This window comes from Gopherus evgoodei, chromosome 4, assembly GCF_007399415.2.
Source record: "Gopherus evgoodei ecotype Sinaloan lineage chromosome 4, rGopEvg1_v1.p, whole genome shotgun sequence".
Taxonomy (NCBI): domain Eukaryota; kingdom Metazoa; phylum Chordata; order Testudines; family Testudinidae; genus Gopherus; species Gopherus evgoodei.
Window position 1 is genome coordinate 113433996 of NC_044325.1, and position 12077 is coordinate 113446072.

A 12077-nucleotide genomic window follows, 5' to 3' on the forward strand; every position below is an offset into this window, starting at 1 on the left:
GTGGCTGTTAGCCCACACATGTGCTGTCTCTCTTCAGGCCTCGCCATGAGGCCAGCCACCAAGTGCAGGCTAACCTCCCTCAGTTCCTTCTCTACCACAATCATTGGCAACAGCTCGTAAGTAGAGGGGAGGAGGGTGGACTGTGAACCACCCATAGGGACATATGTCAAAGAGCCATCGTTACTGCACAAGGTGAGTAACTTCTACTTCTTTGAGTAGTGTCCCTATGGTGCTTCACTGCAGGTGGCTCCCGAGCACCACTGGAGGGCTGGAACTTTGGAGTTGGGTCAGCTACAGATGATAGCACTGTGGAGCTGAAGATGGTATCAGAGCCATAGTCCCCAGTGATGGCTTAATGTTCTGCGAAGGTATGAACTGATGCCCATGTCACCGCTCTACAGATTTTTGAGATAGGGACATTCTTGAAGAAGGTGAGGGATGAGGAGATCGATCTTGTGGAGTGTGTATTAACAGTATCTGGAGGGGTCCTACTGTGAACTTGGTAACACTGTCTAATGCAGTTCAAGACCCACTTGGAGAGTTTCTGGGCTGATATTGCTGAGCCCTTGGATCTTTCTGCAAGGGGGAGGAAAAGCCTAGGGAACTTCCTGAAAACCTTCATCCTATTCAGATAGAAGTCTAGGGCTCTCTTGACATTTAGCATGTGTAATATAGCCTCCCTGTTGTCTCGGTGAGGCTTGGGTAGAAGGTTGGAAGGTGAATCAATTGGTTGATGTGAAACAGGGAGGTTACTTTAGGGATGAATTTTGGATGTGGCCTGAGTGTAACCTTGTCCTGAAAGAATACAATGTAGAGGGGATGTGCCATCAGAGTGGCTATTTTCCTATTCTCCTAGCCAAGGTGATTGGTATCAGGAAGGCTGTTTTCATAGAGAGATATGTAAGCGAACAGGTGGCCATGGGTTCGAAGGCCCAGTCAGTCCTTTCAGTGCCAGGTTTGGGTTCCACATTGGGTTAGGGTGTTGGGGTTGTGGGAAAAGATTTACTATACCCTAGAGGAATCTGTTAGTGGTTGGGTATGACAGCATTGAATATCCCTCTACTAGCTGGTGGAAGGCTGCTATGGCCACCAGTTGAGAGATAGTCACGATCTTTTTAAGGTCAGTACATAGCCTAAGATCTGTGGAAGAGCCATGCATGTTGGGGAGATTTGTTGGGAAGTACACCAAATTTGGAACCTGGGCCATTTCTGCAGGTAAGTTCAGTGTGTCAAGGACTTTTACTGTGTAGTAATATCTCTTGTACCTCCCTCGAGTAAGAGTTCTCTCAGTGTAGCCTTGAGGTGAAGAATCCCCAGGTTCGGATGTAGGGTGCGTCCTCTGTTCTGCAAGAGGAGATACAGAGTAGATTGGAGAGAGATTGGCGGGCATATAGTGACCTGTGACAGGTAAGGGTACCAGGTCTTTCTCAGCCAAGTGGGAGTGATCAGTATGACGTATGCTCCTTCTCTTGATTTTCAGTAGGACTTTTGACAGAAGGGGAAAGGGAAGAAAGGCATGGAGGATGCCCCTATCCCCGGGGGGAGATGGAAAGCATCACCCGGGGAATGTTGTCCTACCCCTGCTCTGTAGTACTGGTGTGAATATTTCCTGTTAATTTGAGAGGCAAACAGGTCTGTGATCAGTGTCCCCCACCGCCTGAACAGGTCGTGAAGTATTACTGGGTTTATCTCCCATTCATGGTCATGTGGGAATTTGTCACTGAGCCTGAGAAGTAAGCCGTGGACAGTCCGATGTCATGGGAGATATATCTGTTCCATAGTCTCATCATTTCCGCACAGAGAGAGGGCAACCTGGATCTCCCTGGTCTATTTATGTAGTACATACATGCTGTGTTGCCTGTTAGCACTCTCGTGTGTAATCCTTTGATCAGAGGGAGGAAATGGGCGCAGGCATTTCTGACTGCCCTGAGCTCGAGGAGGTTGATGTGAAAGAATGTCTCCATGGATGACCACCTGCCTTGTATCATGAGGCTGTTTAGATGCGCATCCCATCTTATGCGTGATGCATCAGTGCTGAAAAGCAACGATTGGGGAGAAAGGAGGGTTGCGAGAAGAGGATCGCTTTGAAAACATTGGCTGAGTCCTTCCACCAGTCTAAAGAGTTTTTGATCCTTGTGGGTAGTGATGGGGTTTGTCTAGTGTGATTCTGGTCTGTAAACTGAGATGAACCACATCTGGAGGCATGGCATGTGAAGCCTTGCATGTGGTATTTCCACTGTGTCCGCTGCCATATGCCCCAAGAGTTGGAGGCAGTGTCTAGCTGATATTTGCAGGTGGTTTTGAATGGTCTCAATGAGTATGGCCAAGGAGGGGAATCTGTGTAGAGGTAAGAGAGCTCTGGCCTGTAATGGGTAGAGGTTGGTGCCTTTCAATTCCAGGTGTTGCACTGGAATGAGAGTTGTTTTCTGGGTGTTGGCCTGTAAGCTCAATTCTGGGAACAAATCTATTGCAGATTTGGTGATTCAGCGGGCCTCATGGAGAGACTGGGCTCTGAAGAGGCAATCCTCTAGACAAGGGTAAAACATGATCCCTTGGGAGCACAAGTGTGTGGCCACTGCTGAGAGAACCTCGGAGAATACATCAGGATGGATTTTAGCCCAAAAGGAAGTACTCTGTACTGGTAGTGGTCTTGTCCTAGATAAATCTGAGAAATCACCTGTGAGACGGTAGGATTGAAATATGGAAGTAGGCATCCTGAAGGTCGTGGACTGAAAACCAGTCTCCCTGTTCCAGTGCTGGAATGATCATTGCAGGAGTGATCATTCTGAATTTTTGAGACTTGACAAACTTGTTGAGTGACCTAAGGTCTTGTATAGCTCACCAATCTCCCTTCCTCTTGGGTATTAGGAAATAATGAGAGTAGAACCCTTTTCCTCGTAGATGTTGAGCTATTGGTTCTATGGCTCCTAATTGGAGGAGACAACCTACCTCTTGTGATAGTAAACTCTCGTGAGACGGATCCCTGCAGAGGGACAGGGAAAGGTGTTGTAGAGGGAGTAGGGAGGTAAAATGGATAGATCTGTAAACCCTATCGGTCCGATGTTATATGTTCCCAGGTGCTGTAGAACATTGCCAGATGGTAGCCAAATCAACGATAGTGGTGGTCAGCTGTAGTGTTTGGGGGAGTGATTTATTGACGCTTTGACCAATATATCAAAACTGGTGCTTGGAAGTGGATGGCTAGGATGTCGAAGATTGTGGGCCAGATGGTTTATGCCTTGGAAACTTAGTTTTCTTCCTCTGTGGCTTGTAGTAGCACTGAGTCGGGTATTGGGAGGTGCATGGTTTATGTTGAGGCTGCGGACTATATTTTCTCTTTTGTGCTGGCATGTAGATGCCCAGTGAGCAGAGAGTGGCCCTAGAATCCTTTAGTGTGTGAAGAGCTCAGTGACTTCAAAGGGAAGGTCTTCAGTGTGAACTGCACCTCTTTCGGGCAACCTGACATATATAGCCACCACTGTGGAAATGGACCTGTCTGCTGTGTTGGCTGCATTAACTGCAGATTGTAGTGCCATCTTGGTCACTAATTGTCCCTCTTGAATAATGGCTTTAAATTGGTCGTGGTGTGACTCAGGCAGCTGTTCAAATAAATTGTTCAGTTTTAAATAGTTTCTGTAGTCATATTTCACCAAGAGGGCTTGGTAATTGGCAATTCAAAATTGTAGTGTGGTCGAAGCCAAAAAGGTCCAAACGCTTCCAGTCCTTATCGTAGGGAGTAGACCTCATCTGATGTTGACAGCCACGAGAATTAACAGCATCCCCCACAATGGAGTTGGGTGAAGGGTGGGAGAAGAGGAATTCTGTCTCCCTTGGTGGGATATAATATTTTTGTCCGCCTGCTTGCAGGTAGGTGCCACTGATCCTGGGGTCTGCCATATGGTTTTTGTGGGGTCCAGGAGAGCCTCATTAATGGGGAGGGCAATTTTTGAGGACAAAGATGAATGGAGTATGTCAAGGAGTTTGTGGTGGGTGTCCTTGACTTCTTCTAGTGGTATCTGAAGAGTGTCTGCAACTCTCTTCACTGAGTCCTGGAAGAAGTGAAAATCATCAGCCAGAGAAGGTGGTAGAGGCATAAAGGCCTCATCTGGGGAGGAGGAGGATATGGTCACCTCTTTCTCAGTGCTGCCCTCTGGTTCCACCACGATTTCTTCTGCAGGTTCAGAAGCTCTGGATGCCGCAGCTGAGGGGGTGATTCTCAAGGGTTCTTGAGTGGGGCTAGAAGCTCGAGAGGCATGAAGGCGATATGCAGCCCAAGGGTCCCAGTATGGCTACTGGAGTGGTGGTAGCATAGAGCCCAGCAGTGGTGCCCACGGTTGACCATACCAGGATGGTGGTGGTGGGGCCATCTGAGGATATGCTCAGGGACTCTGTTGGTATTAAATATCAGAGGGGTAGCCCTGTTAGTCTGGATCTGTAGAAGCAGCAAAGAGTCCTGTGGCACCTTATAGACTAACAGACGTATTGGAGCACGAGCTTTCGTGGGTGAATACCCACTTCGTCGGATGCATGTTGGTATTGGGAACCACAAGGCGCCTGGAAGACATACTGCAATACTGCCTCCTCTGGTTTGCTGTCCGAGTCTGTGAGAGCGGCGGAGCATTGCAGGGCAGGGCAGCGGGGAAGACTCCTGTGCCAGATGAAGACTCAGTGCAGAGGTCTTGGTACCGAGAAGAGGAGACTCTGGTATGTTGGCTACATGGAGATCCATCAGTGCCACTGGCGGTACCTGGAAGGATGGAGATCTAGCTCACATCAATCTGTCTGGTGCTGCAGGGGGCGTCGATGATGGTACCAATGGAATACTGCATACCAGTAACATCTTAGAGGAGTACTTACTCCTATCCTTGTCCCCTGGTGCCACTGACTCAATGCCTGTGCCCACTGGATCCATAGGTGCATCACTGGCACCTGCCGTTGTAGATCTTCGTGATCCTTGAGTACTGGGCTGGGATTGTCTTGGTGCCAGTGGTATCAAGGACACTGAGCATGCCGGAGATCATTTATGGCTAGCTCGGGCTCACTGTGGGGACTTCTGAGAGGGTTCAGCGGCTGGTTTCTTCAATCCATAGCCTTTGGATGTTGAGGGCTGTGGGAAAGACCCACATCTGCCAGGTGGCTCTTGGTGCAGGTCTGGAAAGGGTCAGAGGGCTGCCTCCATGAAGATGATCTTCTGTCTCAGCTCCCTGTCCAGACCAGGGCCTGAGTTGGTGGCAGAGACCACACTTTTGTGGAATGTGACCCTCCCTGAGTCAGTGAATGCACCAAGAGTGTTTCTCTGTGACACCGATCGTCTCTTTGAAGGAAAAGCACTTCTTGAAGCCCAGTGAACTGGGCATACCATGTTGGGGAAAGGGTCCCCAATGAGAAAAAGTGGCAAAAAATAAAGTCTTTTTTTTTAATTATTTCTTCAGAGAGAAAAATAAGAAAGAAGAAGAAAACTACAATTACAGCTACATACTAGCTACAGAAATGTAAAGAGAGAGTAATGGTTGTAATGGACTGAGAATAGCTCCATCTCTAGCCAGGGGTAGTTGAGAAGGAACTGAGGAGGGTTAGCCTGCACTCACTGGCGAGCCTTGTGACTGTGCCTGAGGAGAGACAGGGATGTCCTGGCCTAATGGACACAGCTATGGAAGTTTTCAGATCAGCAGTGTAGGGACACAAGCATACTACAGTGGAGCACCCATAGGAACACTACTTGCAGTAGAGCAGTAGATCATGAATTCCATGCTCTAACCATTAAACAGCACCATCCTCCAAGCAGTAAAAGAATCCCACTGTCCAGGAGGGGGTAAAAACGCAACCTACTTCAGCAGTTATCTGCACACATGTTAAGAGACCATTTGTTGAAAGCTTCTGTATCTAAGAGAAAAGAGATGCACAATGACTGTCAATGCTGCGAAAATAAGGATCTTTTAATCCCAACTCCACCCTGCACTGTTCAGCTTGACCTTTTTTTTCCCAGGTGTCTGTACATTGCATCAATCACCCAAACGCATGCAGCCTGTCAATAGACAGGTTGCAGATATAAGAAAAAAGGGCTCACACATGAAAAAGACTCTTTTCACTCAGCCAATAGGAAACCTGAGGTCTGATCCCACCCCTCACTGAAATAAACTAGGAGTCTTCCCATGGACTTCAACAGGAGCAAGATTGGATCCCTGATTATTACCAGTAACTCTTTTTCCTCAATTAAATCAGAATGCATTGGCTATAGAAATTCTATTCCTGTCTGTCATCCCACACTCCCTTTACCGCCCCTCCCTTGCAAAGAAGGCTGGCTTGCCAGGACACTTGGGGCTACATTCTCAGCTGGTGCAAACTGGATTTCAATGGATTGATGCCCACTTATACCAGCTGAGGATCTGGCCCACAGCATGTAGGTGAAGATACATGGTAGCCAGCTTCACCCAGCACCTATGACAAGCCATCTGGTGGCCATTGTTCACCACCCTGGGCAGGCTCTGTCCCAGAGGAGGATTTGGAATCCAAAAGAAATTACTGCCAGGTCTATTAAACTAACCCTTGAACGCCGAGGCCTCACTTCTTGAAATAGGAATTCATTCCTCCAGTAACAAGCTTGGTCGTATGGTCGATATGGGATTATTACATCCATTCAACACACATTCCTTGGTTCAGTGATTACACCCTTATACTGCTGTGACATTAAGGGGGGTCACTGCTGGAACGTGATTTTCAAAAATAGTTTTAAACACTCTTCCCTTGCTTGTAATACCCTATTAAAAACCTGGAAATCACATTTAACTCCCTTCTGGATTTGCCCTTTTCCATTTGGAAAACATTGATTTTTTTTTCTTCACTTGAGCCAAGATTAATGTGTCTTGTTTGTTTGACAACAATTTCAAACTATCTGGTACCTTGTCAAGCCAAAATAATTCGGTCTGTGGACCAATATCACTGGTGGGTGTAGACAAGTAGGACCTATAAAAACAATAGCTATTATTGTTTGGACATTTTTTAAATTAAATTTCTTGGTGAGGGTTTAATTCAAAATATTTAGAACCTGGAGGATTTTATCCATCAGATTATAACAGTTTTGAAGCAGGTCAAATTTGGAGTCTACAAACCTGGATTTTGCCACTCTATATCAATTAAATATTATAGAAAAAGGGTTGTTTGTAATTTAATTTTTTTTTAAGACTGGAAAGGGGGAAAAACAGAAGAAAAGGGGGAATGAGGAAACCAAGTAAATGAAAACCATTCCCTTCTCAGTCAAGTGCTGATAGCAGGCACCACATGGGCAGAAAAGTTTAGAGCAGGGGTAGGCAATCTATGGCACGTGTGCCGAAGGCAGCAAGCAAGCGGATTTTCAGTGGCACTCACACTGCTCGAGCCCTGGCAACCAGTCTGGGGGGCTCTGCATTTTAATTTAATTTTAAATGAAGCTTCTTAAACATTTTAAAAACCTTATTTACTTTACATACAACAATAGTTTAGTTCTATATTATAGACTTATAGAAAGAGACCTTCTAAAAACATTAAAATGTATTACTGGCATGCGGAACCTTAAATGAGAGTGAATAAATGAATACCCGGCACACACTTCTGAAAGGTTGCTGACCCTTGATTTAGAGTGACCTCATATCCGATTCCAGTCTCTTTGCACTGTTATGCTGTCTCCAAACATTTCTCCCCCCAAACTCCTTCCCTTCCATTTCCCTTCTGACTCCCTGGGAAAGCCAATAATACCTACAAATATTTTTTATTTTCATAAACGTCATGCAGCTTTAAAACGTGGGGGTGTTCTATCAACTTCAGGATAGCTATTTCCCGCTCCACCTGGAAGAGAAAAGAGAAATAGAAGCGAAGGTTAGAGGACATGTCGTAGGTTACATTAGAAATCATAACACACATTGTCCCCTCTTACCCATTTCCCACCCTTCTGACCCTCCCTTTCATGCACCGAGCAAACAAGCAGAAGCTATAATAATAGTACTTAGCATTTATACTGCATGTTAGAAAACATTAATTCATCCTCACCAACTCCTCCCCTATAAAAGTCAGTAAATAATATTATTTCTATTTCACTAATAGGAAAACTGAGGCAGAGGACTAAGTGGCATGCCTTGCAGAACCTGGCACTTGCAGAACCTGGCACAGAATGCAGGAGGTTCCTGGCTTACAGTCCTATACTCAGGCCATGTCTCTCAAATGACAGAAGGTCTAACCCATCATCCCAACTCTGACTTAAGTGGGCCTTGGATGGGCCCCATTGTGCTAGGCATTGTACATACACATAGTAGGAGAGAGTCAGGGCCCACAGAGATTACAGTCTAAACAGAGAAGACAGGCAAGTAGTGATAGAAAGGAAGTACTAGCATGTTACAGCAGGTGAAGTAAGATGCAGAAAGAGCAAGGGATTTGCCCAGTGTTACACAAGAAGTCTATGGCAGACCCAGGAACTGACCACAGATTTCTGGAGACCCAGTCCAGTGTTTTAATCACAAGACCATCCTTTCTCTCAATCCTTGACCTATCCAAAACATGGCTACTCTGAGGACTTGTCTTCAATGCAGAGTTAACTGTAATTATAAACTGAGCCTTGCCCTCAACTTGAGTCCTGACCATACACAGAAACCTTAACTCAAACGTGATGGTGCTTTTAAACAGAGTTGGTTGCCCCCCTGAGAGCACAAGCTGCAGCTCAAGTTATCACAACTCACCAACAGCTAATACATTCACCCTGTGCTGCTAATACAATCACTCTGTGTTGCTCCATACTCCAGATAGGCTAACTGATGAGTTAATTAACCCACAGTGACTGTTTGTGGGAGTGTAGATAACTCTAGTTAACTCTGCCATGAAGAGAGAGCCTGAGGCAGGCAGTGTACAGGCAAAACAGGTGCAAGACCAGTTTTCAAAAGTCCACCAGGGCAGGATTAGCCAACCATCCAAAAGAAGAATGGAATCTAGCTAGACTTACCCCCGTCTCCCCCAAAATACTGTAACTGGTTACCCCGCAGCCATCATCTTCACAATCAAAATACACTGCCATGCTGTGCCAGAGCACCAATCCCCTAGTAACCTGACAATCCCCCAGGAACTTCTCCCTACATAGCTTTATTTCTTTGTGCCTCTTAACTTGCTGAGTATGCTCCTCCCCCAACCATTAAGGATAGAACTTCTCCTCCTGACAGACAGGTAGAGCTTTCTGTATGGCACTTTGGGAGCTGTAGTTCTCAAGCCTTAGTGATGAGGTCATGTCTCCCAGGGAGAAACCAGTGAAACTCTCAGCCTCTCTGACATTGGAAGAAAGGGTACATGTGCCTTTGGGATAGTCCCTTTCTGATTCTTTCAAGGTGTTTATTCTTCTCTGCAGAATCAGAAGCCACTTGATAGATCCACTTCCACACTTGTGATCTCAGGAAATATCTATTTCACAGCTGCGGGGGGGGGGGGGGAAGGGGAGGGAGGAGAGATATTAGCAGGCTGCAGTGGAATCAATGAGATTCCACAAGAGAGAGAGAGACACCACACACACACACACATTGTTTGTGTGTAAGTATACAAGTAGTACTGCAATTCTCATAGAACTCTCCTATGAACCAAGCTTCAGTGACACACATTGCTTAGTGGTGATAACTCATAGACATCACCTTCCCATCACCACCACTAAGCAGGAAGCAATTCATGAAAATAGAAATCTGCACTATGCAGTTTCATCATACAGCAATTTCCCAAAAATGCAGCTATTCTACTACTGTGAAGAAGCTGGCTCACACTGACCCCTTCCAAAAAGACCTAATGTCCTTCATGTCACAAGATACCTGTTGATATTTGGAGAGGTCTCATCAAGTGCTTGGCACAACACAGTTGCATTTAAGGAAAAAATACCCCCTAAGACTCATTCATCTTTCGGAAGATTTCTCTGAAATCAATTCCCCCTTCTGTCTCCAAGTCAGCACCTCGGAGAAAGAAGCTGCCCAAATATGGTGTGGCTTGCCACAGAGATAGTGATTTGCAGCTACTAGAATGCAAAATCCCTCTAATGCTCAGCGGCAGCTCAGCCTATCTGCATTCACTCCACCCACTCTCCAAGGTCAGATCAGACCAGGGATTCCACAGTCAGTAACCAAATGGCCGGCCTTTCTGATGACTGCCTGATGAACCTGAACACATACCCACCTGTCCATGACAGAGTCCATCACTAACATTACAACTTATTCCCCATTCTATGTTTTAGCTGGGGAAGTAGGCAGGAGAAGAAAGGGATTTTCTCCTCATGGACACTCTTGAATCTCTATTCTATATGAATAGCAATAGTTCTAGCTAATAATACTGCAAACACGTGTCCCGCTTCTGCTAGCGTTGGGGAGACGCCACTGCTGTAAAGTACATCAACGGAGCAGCAGGGCTCTTCTATGGGGCAGTATTGTGTCCTCTTGCCTCCACAGTGCAAACATCCTCTTGCACTTTGACAGACAGATGGCTCAGAATGAGGGTCTGGCACACCCTCAGGGTATGTCTACATCTACAATTTTGCAGCGCTGGTTGTTACAGCTGTATTAGTACAGCTGTATAGGGCCAGCGCTGCAGAGTGGCCACACTTACAGCAACCAGCGCTGCAAGTGGTGTTAGATGTGGCCACACTGCAGCGCTGTTGGGCGGCTTCAAGTGGGGTTCGGGGAACGCGAGAGCAAACCGGGGAAGGAGACCAGCTTCGCCGCGGTTTGCTCTTGCGTTCCCCGAACCCCCCTGCAAACCGCAGGGAAGGAGACCTGCTTGCACGGGGGTTTGGGGAACGCGAGAGCAAACCGGGAAAGGAGACCAGCTTCGCCGCGGTTTGCTCTCGTGTTCCCCGAACCCCCTTGCAAACCGGGGAAGGAGACCTGCTTGATTACCAGACGCTTCCTCAGGTATGCTGGGATACCTGCTTATTCCACGGAGGTCAAGAAAAGCGCTGGTAAGTGTCTACACTTGATTACCAGCGCTGGATCACCAGCGCTGGATCCTCTACACCCGAGACAAAACGGGAGTACGGCCAGCGCTGCAAACAGGGAGTTGCAGCGCTGGTGATGCCCTGCAGATGTGTACACCTCCTAAGTTGCAGCGCTGTAACCCCCTCACCAGCGCTGCAACTTTGTGATGTAGACAAGCCCTCAGATGAGGAGATAAATGGAGTGAACAGAGATTGGAGGCATTCAGAGGACATGCACCTGACTGGTCAGAGGGCAGACTCCATCAGGCAGAAGAAAAACTACCAAAACCTGATGGACCATTAATAGGAGGGGAAGGCAAGATCAAAGATTCAGACATATAACATCTCAAACACCCACTGCAAATGAGACGAAACCATGCAACCATTTTCAGGATGAGAAAATAACTCTATTGTAGGCTCACAAGGTCATGCAGAGTGTCTCCAGAGCTTGGTATTGGCCACACAAGCTCACCTAACTTTTCAGCGCAATTCTATAGCTCTATAGCACTGTGCATACAGACACATGCACAATGACCTTTCCGTACATATATTTCCCAGGGCTGAGTCCCCAACACTAGACACAGAAAAGCTCCCCAACTTTTCAGCACATTCCCAAAGCTCAGTCACTGGCATTCAACACACCAGCTTTCCAGGGCTGAGAGATTACCACCACACAAACAACAAAGCTTACCAGGGGATGGAGGGAGGGACAAGGCATTTCATGAGAAGTGTGATCACCATACTGGCTATGGAACTAAACAGTTGACCTTATCTCCCTTTATAGTCCTCCCATTAGGGGCTCCCATGACTGTGAAGAATGCTACACCTTGCAGTTGACAAGCCCTGTGTTATCTAATCACAGGAGAGTCACTGCTTTTGAAAAAAACCCTGTTGTGGTGTCTCTGGCCATACATCCAACATGAGTGAGTGATGGATGGCAGCACCCACCCAAAGTACTGTTTGGTTACTATCCGAATGCGTGAGCAGATGGGGGCATGAAGAGGTAGAGATTTATGACAATGTCACTTGGAGGAAAGAATTCAGTTATATTACTAGCTAGTCTTCTTGAAACAGGCGAAAATAAGACATTAAAGCAACTATTCACTTGCTACTTCCA

At 46.7% G+C, this 12077-nt stretch overlaps 1 protein-coding gene across 10 annotated transcripts in view; it reads right to left on the bottom strand.

Moving 5' to 3' along the window:
* BRSK2 (BR serine/threonine kinase 2) overlaps positions 1-12077 on the bottom strand; it is a 505761-nt gene that overhangs the window by 161240 nt on the left and 332444 nt on the right. For all 10 annotated transcript variants that reach the window (XR_004000116.1, XR_004000114.1, XR_004000115.1 and 7 more), the window contains exon 3: positions 7736-7821. Coding sequence is in view for 7 of the 10 variants with exons in the window: in XM_030560631.1 (XP_030416491.1) it covers positions 7736-7821 (86 nt within the window). In the remaining 3 variants the exon portion in view is untranslated. The remainder of the gene's footprint in view (positions 1-7735; positions 7822-12077) is intronic.